The sequence below is a fragment of the Colletes gigas genome, unplaced genomic scaffold (genome assembly GCF_013123115.1).
Source record: "Colletes gigas isolate AHSC1104 unplaced genomic scaffold, ASM1312311v1 Colletes_gigas_Sc00106, whole genome shotgun sequence".
Lineage (NCBI taxonomy): Eukaryota > Metazoa > Arthropoda > Insecta > Hymenoptera > Colletidae > Colletes > Colletes gigas.
The window spans coordinates 140-20,448 of NW_025106732.1; the positions used below are offsets into that span (position 1 = coordinate 140).

The 20,309-nt window shown below is 37.4% G+C and overlaps 3 protein-coding genes, 1 long non-coding RNA gene and 1 pseudogene across 10 annotated transcripts; 2 read left to right on the forward strand and 3 right to left on the reverse strand.

Annotated features, from left to right (window-relative positions):
• Window positions 1-815: 815 nt before the first annotated feature.
• LOC122404148 lies at window positions 816-7,097 on the reverse strand (annotated as a pseudogene).
• A 113-nt stretch (window positions 7,098-7,210) lies between these two features.
• On the forward strand, window positions 7,211-15,322 carry LOC122404143 (inositol hexakisphosphate kinase 1). 5 transcript variants are annotated; one of them, XM_043408065.1, is made up of 10 exons: window positions 7,211-7,324; window positions 7,880-8,014; window positions 8,241-8,367; window positions 8,536-8,659; window positions 8,852-8,931; window positions 9,186-9,361; window positions 9,539-9,744; window positions 9,987-10,265; window positions 14,147-14,422; window positions 14,565-15,109. In XM_043408065.1, the coding sequence occupies exons 2-10, from the start codon at window positions 7,889-7,891 to the stop codon at window positions 14,779-14,781; spliced, it is 1,611 nt and encodes a 536-aa protein (XP_043264000.1). In that variant the 5' UTR covers window positions 7,211-7,324; window positions 7,880-7,888; the 3' UTR covers window positions 14,782-15,109. The 5 variants fall into 5 exon arrangements, 4 of the variants coding, with proteins under 4 accessions (XP_043264000.1, XP_043264003.1, XP_043264001.1 ...); XM_043408068.1 differs by having other exon boundaries at window positions 7,229-7,260; window positions 7,973-8,014; XR_006259692.1 differs by lacking the exon at window positions 7,211-7,324 and adding an exon at window positions 15,229-15,322 and having other exon boundaries at window positions 7,337-8,014; window positions 14,565-14,945.
• On the reverse strand, window positions 15,157-15,821 carry LOC122404147. Of its 2 annotated transcripts, none has more exons than XR_006259694.1 (3): window positions 15,681-15,821; window positions 15,446-15,602; window positions 15,157-15,306 (listed from the first exon to the last, which is right to left on the reverse strand). It is a non-coding gene; the product is annotated as an uncharacterized LOC122404147 (long non-coding RNA). The 2 variants fall into 2 exon arrangements; XR_006259693.1 differs by having other exon boundaries at window positions 15,394-15,602.
• Window positions 15,610-17,792, forward strand: LOC122404145 (tryptophan--tRNA ligase, mitochondrial). 2 transcript variants are annotated; one of them, XM_043408071.1, is made up of 6 exons: window positions 15,610-15,707; window positions 16,206-16,370; window positions 16,501-16,763; window positions 16,914-17,035; window positions 17,096-17,366; window positions 17,445-17,792. In XM_043408071.1, exons 2-6 carry the CDS (start codon window positions 16,347-16,349, stop codon window positions 17,686-17,688), a joined length of 924 nt encoding a protein of 307 aa, XP_043264006.1. In that variant the 5' UTR covers window positions 15,610-15,707; window positions 16,206-16,346; the 3' UTR covers window positions 17,689-17,792. The 2 variants fall into 2 exon arrangements, with proteins under 2 accessions (XP_043264006.1, XP_043264005.1); XM_043408070.1 differs by lacking the exon at window positions 15,610-15,707 and adding an exon at window positions 15,902-16,123.
• LOC122404144 (reticulon-4-interacting protein 1 homolog, mitochondrial) lies at window positions 17,666-19,819 on the reverse strand. The gene is made up of 7 exons (XM_043408069.1): window positions 19,682-19,819; window positions 19,170-19,612; window positions 18,845-19,080; window positions 18,537-18,746; window positions 18,353-18,465; window positions 18,016-18,283; window positions 17,666-17,905 (listed from the first exon to the last, which is right to left on the reverse strand). The coding sequence occupies exons 2-7, from the start codon at window positions 19,435-19,437 to the stop codon at window positions 17,792-17,794; spliced, it is 1,209 nt and encodes a 402-aa protein (XP_043264004.1). The 5' UTR covers window positions 19,438-19,612; window positions 19,682-19,819; the 3' UTR covers window positions 17,666-17,791.
• Window positions 19,820-20,309: the final 490 nt, after the last annotated feature.

Sequence of the window (20,309 nt, forward strand, 5' to 3'; positions counted from 1 at the left end):
ACTTTCTTTACATATATTTATACATTTATATTTAAATGCTTAACTGCCTATTTACTCAGTTTTACTTGCTTGCATATCATCTGGTATCTCATTAACGTATCCACTAAACTAGTTACTTACATACATGGCTATTTTATTTATTTATCGTACTTCGCATTCTTATTTCTATGTGTAAGGAGTGTATTTAACTGCAGGAATGGCACTCTGTATCGAACGTTAGTCGAGAGCAGTCACAGTTTACGTGTATGATCTTTTACGTTTACGTTTTATGTCCTTTATGTTAAATCGTTACGTTTACTGTTCGCGTATTTGAATCCGTCCACACGCCTCTCTGGCCATCCTCGACAATCCTTACATATGTTATTCTCATTTATTGTAATTATATTATATTATCCCTTGCACATGTTACCTGATGGTGGTGTACCGTCTAGCGAGGGCAGCACCGGGGAAGGGTAAGTACCTACAGAGTCTGCGAGGATCGACGGTCGGTACGAGTCATGCGCCCAGGTGGGGCGTCTACTGACGGTAATCTATCGACCGCCGGTGAGTTACCCCCAGATGGACGGTAAGCGGCCCTGGGGCTTTGCCGTGCAGCGCTTTCCGCTGCCGGTGTGTTACCCGGTGGAGGTACCAGTTATCACAGCTGGGTACCTTATCATAGATTATTGTCGTGCATAGTTTATTTTATTTTATCCTATCTATCTGCTTGCTAACCTTTTTCACCTCTTTCACTCGCACCGTCTCTACACTTTTACATGCAAGTCCTTATCCTATCTATCTATGTATTTATTTTATTTCGTCTCATTTGTTTTTACTTACGTGGGATCGGGAAGGTAATGACTCCGCTATGTTCCGGTCCGCACAATTTTAGTGTTGCTCGACTCTCTGGTACGATCATCGCCACCGTACCTTCGAAAACAGAAAAGACGGTCAGAGGCGACGACAACGGCTTTTAGGCTCGCGCGTGTGCAATCTATCTATTTATCGGTTATTTATTTTATATTTTATTCGTTTATTTATTTCATTTCCATCTATTTATTTACTTATTTATTTGTATAAGTAGCTATCATTTACATACAAGTTCTCAGCTAGCATTTTATACTGTATTTATTCTATTCTATAAGAAGAACCATAACCGTCATATGTATATGCCACCACTACAGACAGACACTGATCTATGCTGCCTACGGGTCTATTTTGACCCTGTTCTGCGGGCCTATTCTATTCTACGGGTCTCTTTTGACCCTGTTCTGCGGGTCTGTTTTGACCCTCCTCTATGGGTCTTTTTTGACCCTGTTCTAACTTTGATTTTAATGAAGCACTGCAGGCTTGCACTACTTCTAGTCGGGAAAATCGGGAAAAATACAAGAATAGCAATTTGTTGGTGGAGGCTTCGTTAAGAAATTATTAACGTTTAAAGTTCCTCCCGCACTGAATTTTTTTCCCCGAAATGGCTAAGATTTCGGGGGCATGTCTATTCACCAAATATGATTGTAATTGCCCCCCGTATTCGAAAATAATTTTTTTTAAACGATTTGAAATTTTTTTTTTTCGCCGGAAAAATGAGGCAGCCCCCCCCCCCCCCTGTCGATTTTTTATAGAAATTCGTTTTTCATTTTTAACAAATTTGTTTCAGGCCCTACGGAAATTTTGTCTAATACTTTTCTGTAGGTACCTATGAGCTCTACTTCAGAAAAAAGTTTCATTCAAATATATTCACTATTGTAGGAGTTATGGCGGTTTGAAAATTGGACGATTTCTATGGGGTTTTTGTCACTTTACGGGGTCAAGGATAAACTTTTCGAATATTTTTGTCATTTCTACATATTATTCACTAAAATACGCGTAGTTTGTTTCTTTAAACATTAAAATCGTCCAATCCGTTCAGGAGTTATGACGTTTTAAAGATACGCATGAAATTTCGGGGAAACATTTCTGGCCTCGCATTAGATTTTCGATTAGGAATTTTTTTCTCAAAAATGGTTAGGATTTCGAGGGTATATCTATTCAAAAATGATTGTAATTGGCCCCGCAATCGAAAATAATTTTTTCCTGAAGGATTTGAAACTTTTTAATAACTTTATAACGAATTGGTATTCTTGTATTTTTCCCGATTTTGTCCTCTAGGAGTTATAAAAAAAAATACGTGTCGATTATGTACAAAGTTTCATCAAAGGTGCTTTGGCCGCCACAACTTTTACTGTTACTGCTCCGACGATAAAAACAATTACAATGTATTCTGTAAGATGGCTATTTAATTATTACTTTTACTTTACTTTTAATTATATTTGTATTTTATTTTATTTACGGGTCCATTAGCATTTTCATCTACCAGTTTTAGATTATTGTACACTACTTTTTACCGGTTTTTTCATAATTTCTACTATTTCAACTTCCATGTTATCCCCATCTGTTTAAAATCCTTTATTCTCTATCTCTATCTCACCATTTTTTTTAAATTATACCATACTCTACTTATATACGACATTCATCTGTATTTATTTCTGTATTTATTGTTTCATTGATCTTCACCTACGCACATGGCCTTTTAGCATTTCATTTATTTATTACATTTATTATACGATGCCATACTTTTCACGATTCTTTTCTTTTAAATTTACGATCACTCTTATATTTCACTGTCTGTCACGCGGCATTATTCGAATTATATTATGAAAAAAAAAAAATTAGAAAATTTTAATTTTAATTTCAAGTACTTTGAGAACGACTGATATTTCAAGGTCAGGCGAAATATCGCACGAGCTACGCCCCCTCCCCCCACCGAGCCGGTTTAACACCGGACCTTCGATCTCTGTAGCCCTCTCCGGATCAATTCTAACACCCGGAGCCTGGACTCCAGAGATCGAAGGTTGCGTTGCTACACCGGGGACCCTATCCCGCGACCTATACGCCCCTATCCGCGACCTAACCGCGACGAAACCCCCCCCAACGTAAGCTCGACACCTAACCCCCGCGACAATACCCCCACGACCTAACCGACGCCCGTAGCCCGACGCCCGGATAGAAAGTCGTTCGCCGAGTGTATATATACTAACGGAGGCTCGCTCGAACACTTGTGAGAGCGCGACCCATCTGGTGGCCCTCTGGTGGCGAGCATGGGAGGTGAGGTGACGCCACATATATCTACTAGTTAAATCGTCTCATAACTTCCGATACATATGCATGTATCGCTACTTTACTACAATACTGATATGACTATGATAATAAAAAACAAAAAAAAGGTGCAACTTGCGATTTTCAACGTTTAAAGATCTCATTTTTTCCTCACTTGTCTCTCGATTTCAGCAAATAAATGATAGCTCGATTACATAACAACTACTTTTCCCAGATGAGGATACACTTTAAAGAAAGGACAAATGTATATTCTCATTTATGAAAAACCACATTATTTCATTACTTTTCTAATAACTCGACCATACGTTCTTACTGCAACTTTACAACTTTATTTATCTTCGATAACTTCCTAACGAATAAGTTCAGGGCATAAGTATGTTGGTACTTTTATGTACAACATAAGAAACTACATTTCTAGGTTTCCATTTAAAGAAAAGGTACAGTTACATTTTCAACGGTAACTTTTCTGTAGCCATTCGATTACAATAATTCATTTTGGACAACCTAAATAAATCTGTTCTCGTAATATATTATTTTATAATGGAATCTCTTTACTTTCCATTTCTAAACATTTTCTTCGATACTGCTTCATGTCGATGAAACATTGTCATTTCTTTTGATTCTTAATTTCAATCGAATTATTTCAAAAGTGTATTATTTAATATTCTTCGGTAATACGTACCGATCATTCTTCTTCACCTTCCAGTTGATAATGATAGCGGCGTAAAGCAGCTAAACGTAATCTTTCAGTCTCCAAAGCTTCTTCCCATTCCAAAACATCAACTTGTGCCTCCATCTGTAAATCGTTCAAAATATTCACTCTTTCTAATACTTAACAACTTTAACGCTTATTTTCTTTATCATCCTTATCCAAATAGTGTATAACGAGTAGTAACTACAATTACCATTCTCTTCCACAAGATGGCCACAGTTTTTAGCAATTGCAACAACACTTCCAGTTGCTTGTGTTACGTCTCTCGATGCCTCTGAGAGTGCAGCCAAGTTATTCCTATTTCTATTTGCTTTTACTCTGCTTCTCTACACGCGTAAACAAATTTTACGGTTTAATAACAAACAAAAACCGAAATAAATCCTCTACACTTACCATAAAAGATTACCACCAAATGCAACCGCCTTCGCTGCTGATATCAGCCCTTCGGACCATTGATGGTTACGTTTCTAGAATTCGGTTCCAGAGGCTGTGCCCTACGATTCAAAATCTCTTTCCATATTTAATATTCATAAATTAAATATTAACGGTCAAAATAAGCGACGTACCTTTCCTTCTTCCATTAATTCTGTACATGAATCTAACATTTTTCCGTTCACTTCTAATTTTAACCCGGAATCACCAGCGCGAGATTTCTCCACCATGTCCTGATCATAAAATATGTGATAACCATGTATAAAAACAATTTATATATTACACTAAAATGTAATATGCGATTACCTGTATTCGATTACCAGCTTCTTCTATTGCTTTATCCATACTTAACAATTCTGCCTCTACCAAACTTCCAACTCCCAACTGTTTACATTCGTCGGTCGATTCTACAACACGATAAAATTCAAAATAATATCTATGACTTTCTTCATTTTTTTTCTTCTACATTTTTTAACTTTCGTAACTTACTATCGCCCGATGCAATATCAATAGATGTGTTTCATGTAGATTTTCCATGTATTAAATAAAGACCCGGAACATATGCAACGTGTATTGCACTTTTAATGAGTATTGAGGAGTACAAGTTAGGTCTGACATCGCTGGATTATCGATACCGTTTAATGAATATTCGATAATATCTTCTGCTTCGGAGATGCAATTTACTGAAATAAAAATACACCTTTCTATCAGAGATATCAACATAAACCATTCACCATTTTATTATCGAATAAATTTAAATACTTACGCAATAATTCATACAGCATGGTATCGGCATGCATATTCGTTTCATTACGGCACCGTTCACCTTCAACTTCCAATTTCCCCATCTTTAAATCTAATTCTTCTTTCTCGGCTAATAAATCATGTAGATCGCCTTCTAAAGCCGTTTTTTTACAAGTTAGAAAATCATTTTTCCCAATCAACGCCTAAAATATTACACTTTTACCGGAACGAAATAAAAATAGATAAGAAATCAGGAAGTAGTTATTTAGTCTCGGGTCTATTTTGACCCTTTTCTACGGGTCTATTTTGACCCTGCTCTGTGGGTCCATTTTGACCCGGTTCCACGGGTCTATTTTGACCCTTTCCTGCGGGTCTGTTTTGACCCTAAAGCCGTTTTTTTACAAGTTGTAAAATCATTTTTGCCAATCAACGCCTAAAATATTACACTTTTACCGGAACGAAATAAAAATAAAATATAACCGTAAATCTAGTAAAAGAAAGGTATTAACCAAATTTTCACCTTTCGTGGTATTTACTTCTTCTATTATATCGTCCATATCCTCTTGTCCTTCGATAGCTTTACGAGCTTCCTGTTCAGTTATATCTTCACCTTCTATTAACTCGTCCAGTCGGCGTTCCGCTAAAAACGGTTCGACGTTCCGATTTTTCTTCTCACATTTTTAATAACCCAATTTGCTTCTCCACTTTGGCTTTCTGTTACATAAGAGGATACACGTAACGAGCATCAATATTTTCTTATGATATTAAAAACTATGAAAATTACAATATTCCTACCTTCCTGATTAAACTGACTCGTTATGCACTCTTATCGATATATAACATCCAGATATCTCGAGACGAGAAGCGACGTCATAGAGCGTGACACTGAAAAAGTACAATGATATCCGCGTCGGAAATGCTTCTTACGAACTAGCATAAGTAAGCACTTTTATATTTTACGGTCAAAAAACGATATCCAAAAGTGAGTGACTATTTTAGATAAGAAATCAGGAAGTAGTTATTTAGTCTCGGGTCTATTTTGACCCTGCTCTGTGGGTCCATTTTGACCCTGTTCTACGGGTCTATTTTGACCCTGCTCTAAGGGTCTATTTTGACCCTGCTGCTCTAAGGGTCTATTTTGACCCTGTTCTTCTTTAAACTCGAGGAAAATGGAGAGTATGGCTCCATGCAAGGAGATTGTATTAACATTTTCTATTCGCACTTTATTTCAGTTTACCTTTCCGCTAATGCATCCGGAGAGATTGAACCGTTTCGCATAGAATCTAATTGATCGCCTGGTAATGAACTCGTAAGTATCGATGAGACTATCCACCGCCGTATCGGTATCTAAAGATTCTTCTGGTGGCGATACCACCCTCGGCGTCATGTACGTTCGTAACTCGGATTGTATCAAAAAGTTTGGTGGATTCTTCAGCTTTTATGAGCATTTTATGGCAGAAACCATTCCTTCGTATCCTACCTATGCTAATCCTACCGGATACTATAGCATCCGGATAAACGTTATAGAGATTATCATTGTTTTAAGAAATCACTAAATTCTGTTTAAAAATAAATTTAATTCGAAAAATCTTACCTCCGGTAACGCAGGCGTCGTTATAAGATGCTTAAAATACTGTCTTTGTTTTACGGTGTTGTACAACTTCTTCGGTTAATAGAATTGTTTCGACAATCGGTCACGATGGCCGGCTAAAGTGTCCGCTGGTAGTGTGTTATCAAGTTTCAACAGAATTTTCACACAATAATCGTATAACTGCGACGCGTCTGGAACGCACGGAATTAGTGGAGCCGGTCGACATTGTCCACTGACGGTCACTGACAATTTGACCGTGTATTCTTTAATGATGCACTAACTGAAATCATTAACGTAACAGTGATACATGAATACATCAAAACACATAATATTATTGGACCGTCTCTCAGGCTTGCTCGGGGAATACCTCCTCCTCCTCCTGATTCTCTCTTGTCTCTCGAGGCCCCAGGGAGTACCTAGGGACAAATTCCCTATAGCATCCCGGCCTCTCTCCACGGTTGGCATCGGCGCCAATCGCGCCATCTGCGGGAGTAACTAGGGAGTTACTCATGCTCCCTACAATATTAATAACGCATTGGAAGTTTAAAGCAAATTAATCGGCAAGGCTCGCTCGATCGCTTGTGAGAGCGCGACTCCTCTGGACTCCTCTGGTGGCGAGCCCCCTAGCCTGAGGTTTTAGGTTATGGTGAGGTTAGTTTGTTAGGTGGTTTGGAGGTTAGGTCCTCGGCGGTTAGGACTGAAAGGGTTAAGTAAGTGTCTGTTCCAATCGGGGTTTCTGCCCTACCCCATGTGCATTAATCCTAAGTTCGCGTGCTAGCGTAACACTACATTTTCTCATCTAGTGCTGAAATATTAAAAACTATTCCTATGATGCAATGTTTAAATGCCGAAGCACGTATCACGTATGTACCTCGTCTATGCTGTGAGGTCTACTCGTAATGTGTAGCTCGTGTGTGATGGAGGATGGTAACTCTCGTTCCATCTCAAACTTTCAAAGTTAATCAAACTTTCGAGTAAGAGGGACTGAACGTTCGCGTACGCTTTCGAGAAGGATATTGCATTTCATCGATACGATATCGTCGATTGCATTGCGCCGTGCATTGTTCCTTACGACCAATTCACTCAAGAAAACTTCGATCGTTACAAGGTTCTCTCTTTCTTTTATGCGCATGGTAAACTATTAAAAAACAATGTATTGGTTGAGTCTTCGCTGATGTCGGATAGTTGGAAAACATTGAGAAACACGAAAGTAGAAATCGTCTGAATATATCGGAATTATTTCAATCTCGTATATCTGACTATAGTAAACGGTTATGGTGTATCTTTCGGGTGTGTGGGGCATGGGAGAGACTAAACCACAGTGCCACGATACAAACAGTTCGTCGTCCTTTCTGCAGGAAAATGATGAAGAAGTCGCGTTGTTGCCTTTCAAAAATCAGGTACCGTTTTTTCTCCCCCGTACTTCTTCTGATAAACTTCTAATTAAATCTTTTCTAATTGTTGTTTTTTCAAAATAACAATAAACGTACGGTACTGTTAACGTACGTCTTTTCTGGATTACGTATACATATTTTTTATGATAAAGGGTAATACTTTTTACTCTACAACATTACAGAGTAAAGCAAAATTTATCCCACCAAAATTGTTACCATAATTTTCTTATAGGTCGGCGGACATACCAGATTGCTTTTGTTGAACCAGAATACCATTTGCAAACCATTAAACTGCAGAGAGCTTGATTTCTATCGAAACATTCCGCAAGACATACGAATCTTTGTTCCAACGTTTAAAGGTAAGTTGCCTTTATTATCGAGTTCTCTTCTTTTTTCCTTCCTTCTCCTTCTTTCCGTAATTTCTTTTTCTATCCGTATAGAAAATTATATAAAATAACGATACTCGACCGATCTGAAATGTTTTAAAAAGACAGATTAATAGTTTTCTATTATTTCCCGTGTTTAAGGTGTTATCCAAGCATCTAATAGCGGCCAAGTTACTTTGGATAAACGTTTTAGTCCTAGCTTCCGAGATCAAGATAATAGACAAGGACATGGTTCGACCAAAAGAAAACAAGATGATGTACTTAGGTAAACGTTTGGCGGATAAATTCTATCCGAGTATACGTAAAGTTGGTTAAACGGTCCTATTTATGCTTGTTGCTAATCACCGACGCATTAAACCAATTCAGAATATTTCCATGTGTTCGTGTCGAACCAGTTTTCGCAGCGTTATTTACTACAACTTTTCAACCACGATCGTTTATTATTTCTTTCTTTTAGAATGAAAATTCATCGCGATAACACCTATGCTGGAATACCAAAATCAGGAATGCATTTAGACAACGCGGCAAACAGACAGTGTACGTATATAATATCTTTTATTTAATAATGATATTTCATGGAAATAACAAGTAACAAAAATTGTTGAGCTTCTTTCTGAATATAGCTAAATTGAACGCTTTTACTAACTTTGTTAAAACAATCTGATATGGGAATTGTGTATCTCGAAGAGGTAACAAAACAGAAAGTAATGAAAATTACCTAAAAAACATTAAGTTACGTCGCCCGTGGGGTATCATGTACAAATAGTTTTATTATTTTTTCATAAAAATAGATTTTCTTTTGTTGGAGAATATTACATCTCGGTACACTCATCCGTGTATATTGGACCTAAAAATGGGAACCAGACAACACGGCGACGATGCGTCTGCTGAGAAACGTAACACCCAAATTGCAAAATGTGCTGCCAGCACATCTGCCTCTTTAGGTGTTCGATTATGTGGAATGCAGGTTTGTTATTACGCATGTATTTTTAATGGAATACGTATGATAGACGAGCATAGAGACGGCACAACAGGCAATAAATGCCAGTAAAGGTATTTAACGCGTTCACGAGCGCCCTCGTGAATCTGTTGAACGGTCGACGCGATATTTTTCCTTCCATTATATCGACAAATGATTTTACAGGTTTATCAAGCTGACACTAATCATTACGTGAAACAAGACAAATATTGGGGCAGGGAATTGAACGAAGAAGGCTTCAAAGCAGCGTTGTATCGTTTTTTTCACAACGGGTTTTGTTTACGAAAATTGGTCATCGAAAAAGTGGTGCCCCAATTGGAACAGTTACGACGCGCGGTCGAAAGGCAAAGTAGCTATCGATTTTATTCGTGGTAAGTCCTAACTCCGTTGGAATGCATTATCCGAGTAGACCTTACATCCATCGTACCATACCGACCTCAAAATTACCACCTGAAACAAACAAATTTATTAAAAATGAAAAAAAAGCAACTTTTAAGAGAAATCGACATCGATTTAAGGTCCTACTCCTCGTATACCTGCTCCGTGATTCGAACCTAGTATTTAAATCTAGTATAAAACAAAAAACTCTATAATTACGTTCGACGTATTCCAGTTCGTTACTAGTCGTGTACGAAGGATATCAAACGGACAATTTTTCGGGGCTGGATCACTCGCCGACTGGTTTACCAGTAGAAGAAGAATCGACCGATTCTAGTTATGTCGATCAAGTTGCTCATAGTTCGGAAGCGTGCTATGACGCTGACACGAGTAACAGTTCCACGGATTACAATGTTTCGATTCAAGAGGAAATCAGTCAAGCAGCTTTGCACAGAGGATTTGGTGAAGCAGCAGCTAGAGGGGCAAAAAATACTGCTAGTTTTTACCCTCCAAGGTTTGTGATTAGTTACTTTTTTTTTTTTTTTTTCCTATTGTTCGATTTCAATTTTCATCGATAATTTCGATAATAAGTAATTGGTTGTTTCGTTTCGTTTCGTTTCGTTTCGTTTCGTTTCGTTTCGTTTCGTTTCGTTTCGTTTCGTTTCGATTCGTCGAAAATTTCAAATTTATTTGTGAAATTACAACAATTTCGAATTATGCGTAAAATAAATTCCACAAAGATTTTAGGAAGAAACGTCTTAAGGCGGTATTATCACATGTATTGTCGCGGATATGGGCATTTAAAATATTTTTAACCCTACGGCTGCGGACTAGGCGAGAATGGGCTCCGGTCCTAAGCTGACTCGTCATAAAATGTTACAGCAACGTACGCTGTTGGTGAAGCTATTTATTTATCGTAACAAAATACGTATCAGGAAATTCGAGCCGCGGGATACTATAAATATCGGATAAAAATTGACAGACTGATGGGAAAAACATGAAGCGACCTGCTGGCATGCCGCCCCGGCATGGCAGACCAAACCATAACCGAGAATTACATACGTCGAGACTCTGGCTGGCTACCTCTGTCGCGGCCCTGCTCTCTCTCACTCTCTCTCTCTCTCTCTCTCGACACAAGTTGCGCACTCTTTTTTATCTTACGTTTACTTGTTTCATTCTTGAAGAACGATTTTTAAGAAGGGGTGAAAATTACGACGTCGACGAGGCGTCCGTCGCCAGAGGGTTAAATATTTTACGTTATTGTTTCTTTCTTCGCTTGTAGAAAACAGATGTAAAACCTAGCAAGCAAACAACCTTTCTCACGACGACTCGACATGTAACGACCCACGTTAAATTCCTAACGTTGTGATACTGTCAAAATGCTTCACTCTCTTTACTGTATTTCTTTAATTCGTTCGTCCGTTCGTTCGTTCGTTCGTTCGTTCGTTCGTTCGTTCGTTCGTTCGTCTTTCATTGTTATGTATCTTTTTGATGTATTAGAACGGTAGGAATTTAATTATCTTTCTTCTTATTTTTTCTTTGGAAATTACGTATTATTGTATGCTTTTGTTAACGTTGCCTCAGAAAATTGTACAAGATTTAAAATCAATGTGCTTACATTACAACCCTCCGATATTTTCAACAAATAATTAATAATATACATATATGTATGTATATATTATCTGGTGAAGTATGTATTTGACACAGGATACATGTATCGTTGGTTGCATATACGTATGTATTCTTTGCTATTTAACATGTAAAATCTTTCTTCTGCTCGAAAATTAAATTAAGTATTAAATATCGTTGAAATAGGTGCGACCGCGCTGCTCTGCAGCGAATAAAGGACAGTGGCGACTTGCGGTTAAAATAAATTCTTGGATCGAATTCGATGAAATGTTGTAATGAAACAAAGGTGCGCGAATATCGGGACTATATCGTTAATTTGTTTGTTTTACGGTTGCATTTCTAGGCATCTCGACATACTCCGTCAGAACATTCGAGGGTTTATCATGAGAAAAAAACATTAGCTGCTACGCGATGGTTTTAGTACGTTTCAAGCTTATTTAAATGACATTTTGTTAAAAACCGGTTTAAAGGAAATATCGCACCGTCGGGGTGCTTGAGTGTATCAACAGGAATCTGTTGGCGGCTCCTCGAATCATTTTAAAACCTATACTACACACTGTATATCTACATATTTAACTTTCCTATCGGACCTTTTCATTCTTTATTCCACTTTATTATGAATAACGTTACGCTTTTCCTCGATTAAACAACATCATTTACGAATAATTACGTACGTTCTTATACGTATGTATGAAATGTGTGTTTAATTTATTTTAAAACGTATCGTTAAGCGTGTAAAACAATAGTAGAATGAAATACGATTCCATACGGACAACTATGTATGGTATATGTAGATACGCGGCGATGGATGAGAATCGTTAAATAATGTATCGGGGTTGGTACGTTCATTAGCTAACGGTGCGATATTTTTTTAATTTAAGCATGTATATTTCTGTGTACCGTCACTTTTTAGAAAACTGCTCTTTATTACGGCTGAACTATAATAAAGCGCGGCAATACCAGTCCCCCCCCCCCCGTAATCGAGCCCGATCAGTTTCTTACTAGGGGAGGATCGGAGCTGAATGTGCTGGATTTGAAAATCCTTTCGTAGGTATACCGTTGCTCATGCGTTCTAGAGTACAACTCTGCAAAACTTACTAGGCACAAATATTTATCAATTAACAAGAGATTCAAGGGGCATTTACGATGCGAGCGATATACATACATAAATATATCTAGATTAGAAAGAATATTTCGTAAGACGTACATTGAGAATGAGAGATGGATTTTTCTACCAAAAACAAGATGATTTTTCCAGTTTCTTACGTACCTACATCGCAGAATATGCCGTAGAGAACATTTCAATGTTCGATCGGACGATTGCTTTTCGACCGTTCTTTTTTTAACGTTATTTTCAATACACCACGCTCGCTTTGAAATCTCTGGTAGGACCATTTTCTCCTACGATACTTCACCTATGGAAATCCGATCGAGATAGTAAAGCGTCGTGGACAATTTCATTTCGTTTATTAATTTCTCATTCCTCTTTGATATTATGTTTTCTCACACTTTGTATAAATGATGCATCTATTTATAGATTTGTATCGAAGCGTATGCACGCGCACACATACACGCACACGCACACGCACACGCACACGCACACGCAGACGCGTACAAACACCTCTACATCGCAATAAATTCAAGACAATTTCCTTTCTTTAATTCAACACGACTTAATTTTCTATTTCGCTCCAAGTTAAAGCGAAAGAAATATACAAGATGTTCGGTAAGTGACGCATTTCTCGTCACGGGGCATCTAATCTTTTAACGTAGTACGCCTTTCGGTCTTTCATCTTTTTATAAAAACAATTACAAAAGTTTCTTTCGCAGGATCGATACGCACGCGGTATCGTTTCCACGAACAGATCATGTTTTATTTCCCCTCATTTTTCCTCCATTTCGCAAACAGATAAATATTGTTGATTCGTCACGGACAGACTCTTTTTTATTTTTCATTTAAAATAGTCATTCTGTTTGATCGTGTTGTAGGGATTCTACTGCTAGTTACGTACGACTAAAAAGTAGAATTTTATTTCACGTTCTTTCTTTCTTTCTTTCTTTCTTTCTGCGTGTACCATACTTTCGACCGTATAAATAATATTGCGCAGTACACATGCCTGTTTCCATCACCAAGTTTAGTAATGCGTTGTGCACGAAACGCGCCATTTACTTCGCATCCTGTATGTATATGAGACGTAAAAATTTACTTTTATTGAAAAATATATGACCTACAGGGCCTGCATGCCCCCGCTACGGTCGGGACAATTAAAGGGTTATTGATAGACGGTAAGAGGTCATACATTATACCATGCAACATCTACCTACGAACAGAGGGTGCGTAAAAATTTCATTAAACGCGGTTTTTCTCTTTCCATTTATAATGTATCACGTTCTAGAAATTTTCTTCGCAGCATGTGTTGTTTTAGCAAACCTTTAAAACGTATTTAAATGTAAATGAACCTTGCGATAATCGAATCGTATAGAAACGTTCCAAGTATTTCTATACTTTACCAATTATCAATTAATCAGAATTCAACGTAAAATATTTACAAGATAATCGAATCCCCCGACTAGTGGGTGTATCCTCGGTAGAATTTTCATTTCGAAAGGAAGGTTACAACTTTAAACTCGCATCGAACTTTTTACGCGCTCCACCATACAACATTATTTCTTTACATCCTAATGTCCTATTTGGTTAACAGACGTAAATTGACTAAACGCCATCGATAATAACGACTTTTATATGTCACTAACTCACAATCCCAGCAGCAAGAAGACTGTTTTCGTCGAATCTAGTGACAACTTGATCGACACAGTGCTTCAATCTCCCATATACGAACAATGGATGCTTTATGACACCTCGAACGACGAGTTTTGTTTTGGACAAAGTTCGGATAACGCGGAGGAAACTAGTTCCGACACGGAACTTAGATCGGATAACGGACCGAAAAGACAAAGGCACGCACATCGACTGCTTCGTCTGTACGAGGACGAGGAAAGAATAGAGGAACAAGTCGAGTGCACCAATATCATGTCGAACAGGTAAAATAAACTAATTTACGCAAATTTAGTTGCGGTAACGATTAACCCTACACGTGCTATTCCTAACTTGAACTTACTTCATCGAGCCAGTGAAGCATTCGTGATGGATCACATTTAAATATCGTATAAATTTTATTCGCAGGTATACATCGTGTTCGTATCGCTCGAAGATTAAACAAAAATCTCAGGAAGCACGCGTCGATGTAAAAATGATCGATTTCGCGCATACAACTTTTCTGCACGGTTCGACCCTACCTTGCAATTCAACTTCCATGGTGCACCAAGGCCCGGATTGTGGTTTTTTAACAGGTCTCGATAGTTTAAGACGGCTTTTGCTTGAAATTCTAACCGAAGGTTGAACAGAAAAATCCCCGATATATGTATTTACAGCAAACGGCATTCAACATTCTATTGGCGGCCTGGCCAAACAAAATTACACCAACTTGCGTTCGAACGTAGACATAGAATACTCTTCCGTTCGTGCAAAGGACACTCACGAGTCGCGACGCGATTCCTTCTCATGGTAACGATCAATCTGTACATAAAAAATAACTGTTACCGTATAATTTTATGTTGTCGAGTATCATAAGTTATGTGGAACTTATATTTAAGATGATATCGTGTACGCTCTATACACGAATCGTGTATTGTATTACGATTTCGAATGTAAAGAAATAATATAACAAAACGAACAAATTTTAATCGAGAAAAGTTGCTTCGTAACTTGCCTTCGTTATAAATCGCCGATGGGAAAAGTTATATCGATACCCAATTTTCTTTTCCCTTAACATTTATCTTTTCGTTAGATTCGTCCGACAGCGGCACCACAGACGCATCCAGTGATGGACAATCACGTTGTTGCATGTTGGCAATTCCCATGTTTTCTACAAAATTCAACTTTCTACTTCAAATGCTCGCTCGCCAATCACACAAAAATTAACTTATCGAAGATTCCCTACGTATTTCTCTACCTATACTCGCGTAGATTAAGAGGAAATTTTTTTCTTTCTCTCTCTTCTTTACCTCCAACTAAAATTATAGTGAGGTGTAGACGAGCGTGATCGTGCACTCCACCAGTGCAGAGTGCACATGTTCAAAATTCCCACGCTTCTCCATGTCACTAGGCTGTGCTCGGTAACGCTCGCAAACTAACCGGCGGGGTGAGGGAAGGGCCGATTTCCTACAACAACGTAAATACCATAACATTAGAATTATATTAATGGATGGCGATATAATGTACGAATTAAATATAACTCACACTTTTTTTTTCGATTTATAGTAGCAGGTGAGAAGATTCTTGTATTTGTTAATATTATCCACTTTGATGATTATATGCAAATTATTTACGACTTTAACTAAACACAGAATCGTGAATAATTCGTACTTCTCAACTCATATGCATTTACACGCAACTAACCTGTTTCCCTATCACACTGATTCGGCAAGTGATAAGTTTCTCAACTGACCGCCATCCATGAGAAGAGGCCGCTAACAATCACCTCCGAATTTTCAGGATTCGTTTCGAACGAATGTATAATAGTATTCGATAACTTATTAAAATTACTTTCCATTAAATGTAATATAATACACACATATATATATATATATATATCGTTCAAAATGTTTACACTATTAAAAAGTAGTGTTACATTTAAAAGTGTCAAATACAAAGGCGTATCCATAAAACAGTACAATCGAATGGTTAAGTTTTACTGAATTTTATGTAATTTTATACTCGAATCGATAAATTTATATTATATGTATTATGAAATTAATAATTTAGGTATCGAAATACAATACGAAGAGAATATTTTCGGGAATTCAGCCAACTGGGAACGTACATTTAGGGAATTACCTTGGCGCTATAAAAAAATGGGTGCAACTCCAAGATAGCGGGGAAAATGTTATTTGGAGCATTGCAGATATGCATTCTATTACTCTACCGCACGTAAGATTTTCGAAAATTAGCTCTGCGTAATCCGTACAGATATAAAAACAAACATCTTATTTGTAAAAAAATTAACACGTTGCTACAAATATTTAACATTTTAAGCTATTATTAAGAGCAAATGTTCTAGAATCCCAAAGAATTATATGATAATGTACTAAAAATGACGGCCACGTTATTAGCATGTGGCATAGATCCGAAAAGAAGCATATTGTTTCAACAATCCACTGTACCTATGCACGCAGAATTATGCTGGGTTCTTGGATGTGTAACAACATTACCACGATTGGCGCACTTGCCTCAATTTAAGGAGAAAAGTCAAACGGTAAAAGATGTCCCGCTAAGTTTATACATCTACCCTGTTCTACAAGCAGCCGATATATTATTATACAGGTAAATGTCGTGTGTACCTCGCTTGTCAAAAGACAAGGCGACAACTTTATTAATCTTTCCATTCGATCGACAAGTATATTCTTTGAAAATTTATAAATCCGATTAGTTTAGCGAGAAGAAAAGTTTACACACGGTACATGTACTTTGCAGAGCAACCCATGTTCCTGTTGGAAAAGATCAAGTTCAACATATTCAGTTGGCGCAAGACTTGGCTGTTACGTTCAACAAAAAGTTTGGAGATACGTTTCCTGTACCGCATTCTTTGGTTAATGGTAAAATTTCTTTGTATATTTTAAACGTTTCTATCTTTCTTTTAAAATGTATATCTATAGATGACGCGAGTCAACGGATAAAGTCTCTGCGCGATCCTCTGAAGAAAATGTCGAAATCGACTATGGATCGAAAAAGTAAAATAGACATACTGGATGAGCCAAATAATTTGTTGGAAAAGATAAAAAAGGCCGTGACAGATTGTACGTCGGAAGTAACTTACGAACCTGAAAACCGTCCTGGTGTAACAAATCTAATTACTATTCATTCCATGCTTTCTGGGAAAATGCCGAACCAGATATGCCTAGAAGCGAAAGGATTAGACACTGGAAAGTATGTAAACGCGTTGAAAATTCTATCGTTACTGCATACATCGATCAGTAAGTAAGCTTCTTTGTCCGTACAACACAGGTACAAGTTGGTGCTAGCAGATTTTATTATAGAGACACTGTCTCCGATTCGACAAGAATTTTCAAAATTAATCAACGAGCCAACATACTTGGAACAAGTTTTAAAAGATGGTACGGAAAAAGCAATGGAAATTGCAACGGATTGTTGGTATCAAGTTCGCGAGAAACTTGGGTTCGTAAATCACGCGTCATGCGTAAATAACAAACAAGTAATAGAAAATCTATTTAACAAAAAGTATAATTAATTCCTGTAAAAGTTTAAGCATATACCCCGTGTCGTTCTGATGGAATAAATATAAATTCTTCTCTAAACGCTCTTCTTTTCTTGGTTAACATTTTTCGTTTTTATTAATACGATCTCATGTCGACGACCAATTTACCCCGTAAGTGACCTTGAGCCACTCTATCGTATGCTAATGGTAATTCTTGGAACCGATATACTTTTTTTACTACTGGGACAACCTGAAATTATATGGATACGCACGCGTTTGATAAACCAACGTGTACGGTTCTAATTAATTTCAATTTGTTCTGAATAGTAAAAAGTTTAAATAATATGTATTTCCAAATACCTCTCCAGTTTCAACAAATTGTTGAAGAGCCACGATTCCTGCTTGCGAAGGTGTAAAAAATCCCCATTTCACGAAGCTTTTATTCTCCATAGTTGGGATGTTATATTTCACCAACTCTCCTATATTTTTCATGGTTCCGGCAATTAATCCGTGTCGATCGATATTTTTTAGCAGCGGAGAATTTAAAGTTATATAAGTACAATGTGGGTAACCCTTTGATCGTATCTGATGCGGCCCCTGATTAGCACAATCCAAAATTATGTTGTATCTGTAGGATAAGCGAGAGGAGAATTTAAAAAAAATTCAACTTTCTTCTCTATACGAAGAAATTACGTACGGCCCCTCTGTAATCACTTTCGAATCAGCGTCGTCCAGTTTATAATCGATTACAACGTCTGCTCCTAATTTTTCCACGAGATTTACAGCGTCGCTACTACAAGTGGTAATAACCTAAACCAGTTTCATTTATGTTTTATGACGGATAGAAATAATAAGTTTTATTCATCTTGTAAGTGACGCACGTGCATGTTCCAAGCCTTTGCAAGTTGTATCGCCAACGTTCCTACACCGCCGGAACCACCTAATACTAAAATTCTATTATTTCTTCTCGTCGCCATTGTACTCTTATAACATAATCCACCGGTAATCCATAAAGCGGACCATGCTGTAAGCCCGGCGTACAATATACTAGCTGCCTCTACGCACGATAAATTTTTAGGATGTAGCGCGACCTAATAGAGAAACAAAATTTCCTATTATATACATTTTCCATACTTTTGCATACTAATTTATCTTTACACGTATAGGAGAAAATAATGCTACTATTTACCAAATTATTATCGACTGCTACGTAACCAGCATGACAACCCTGTTGTTCCACTGGAACTACGCCCCATACTTGGTCGCCTAATTTTAACCTATTGCCGACGCCATGCCCCTTTGAGACTATTAGACCGGAAAAGTCTCTGCCTAAAGTTAACGGAAGCTCTAATTCATTATGCTGTCCACCACCGGTGAGACCCTTTGTTTTCCGCATAAAATTTAGAACTGCTGCTCCATATCCTCCTAACAACATATGTATATCGCAATGAAAATAAATACACCTTAAAAATGTTATACCACGGAAAATTAATGAATAACGAGACACGTATTACTTGTCATGGCAATGTCTATTGGATTTACGCTAGATGCTTGGACTTTTATCAAGACGTCCGTCGGTCTACCGATCACCGGAATTCTGATGTTTGAAAGCTTCAATTCCTCCAGACCTCCGTACGAGTGTATTTGCCAAGCTTGCATTTTATCTTCAACGTTCACCTTACATTTAACAGATGGCTTACTAATAGAACGCGACTGAATATTTCCAAACGTTGACTTGAAATTTACTCGGATTCTGTTCAGCATTGTTTCGAATAATGACATTTAACTGAACGCCGAAGAAGAAATTTAAAACGTAGGTTATGTCGAAGTAGCTCGGCGGTTGCTTTCGGGTGTGATTTAATTTACAGAGATATTGAGAATAATGTTTCTCAATCTAGTCAACATGAATTCCTATCTAGACGCGTAAACATATAATTTAATATACGCTCTGAACGTTCTGTAATGAGAAAATTTTTCATGATCGACTCGTCAACATCCCCAACACCAGTTCAATGTTTCTTCTTACGTCTTTTTTTCTACTGTCGTACCGATCTACGCATACCGGAAACCATTATAACCACGCATACATAATATCAATTTGATAGTCTAGCATAAAAGAATTTGTTTATCAGAAAATTCGAATGCGTTGCGTTTACGAGTTGTGTATTAAAATTTCCTTTCGACAGATGGCGCAGTCATTGGACGCGGGCTATACGATGTTGGAAAAGAGTTTTGCATTGGAAAAGTTTTAAATATTTTCAAACAAACAATTTTCAATTTTTTCTCAATGCAGCCGAGTATTGGCTTTATTTTGTTTTATATTTAACGTTAATAATTTCCTCGTCGTTGATAAATAAATAAATAAATAGACGAGCGTTTCATTACCACGTACGTAATACGAATGTTTAACTTGTAATTGTTATCGGTCAACGAATGTTAAAAACGATTAGAAAGGAGTAGAAGAGAAGGTGTAACGAGATAGTCAATAGTGGAATAGTCGTTGAAATATGTATGTACATGTTTGAATGATCCAAGACGTCGTTTGAGCATTCATTAGAAATGATATAAGAAAGAGAGGTTGATTGCGAGGGTGGTAGTTGTTTCGTTTTATAAGTAAACGTGAGAACGCGCATGCTTGATATCGATCTGTAATC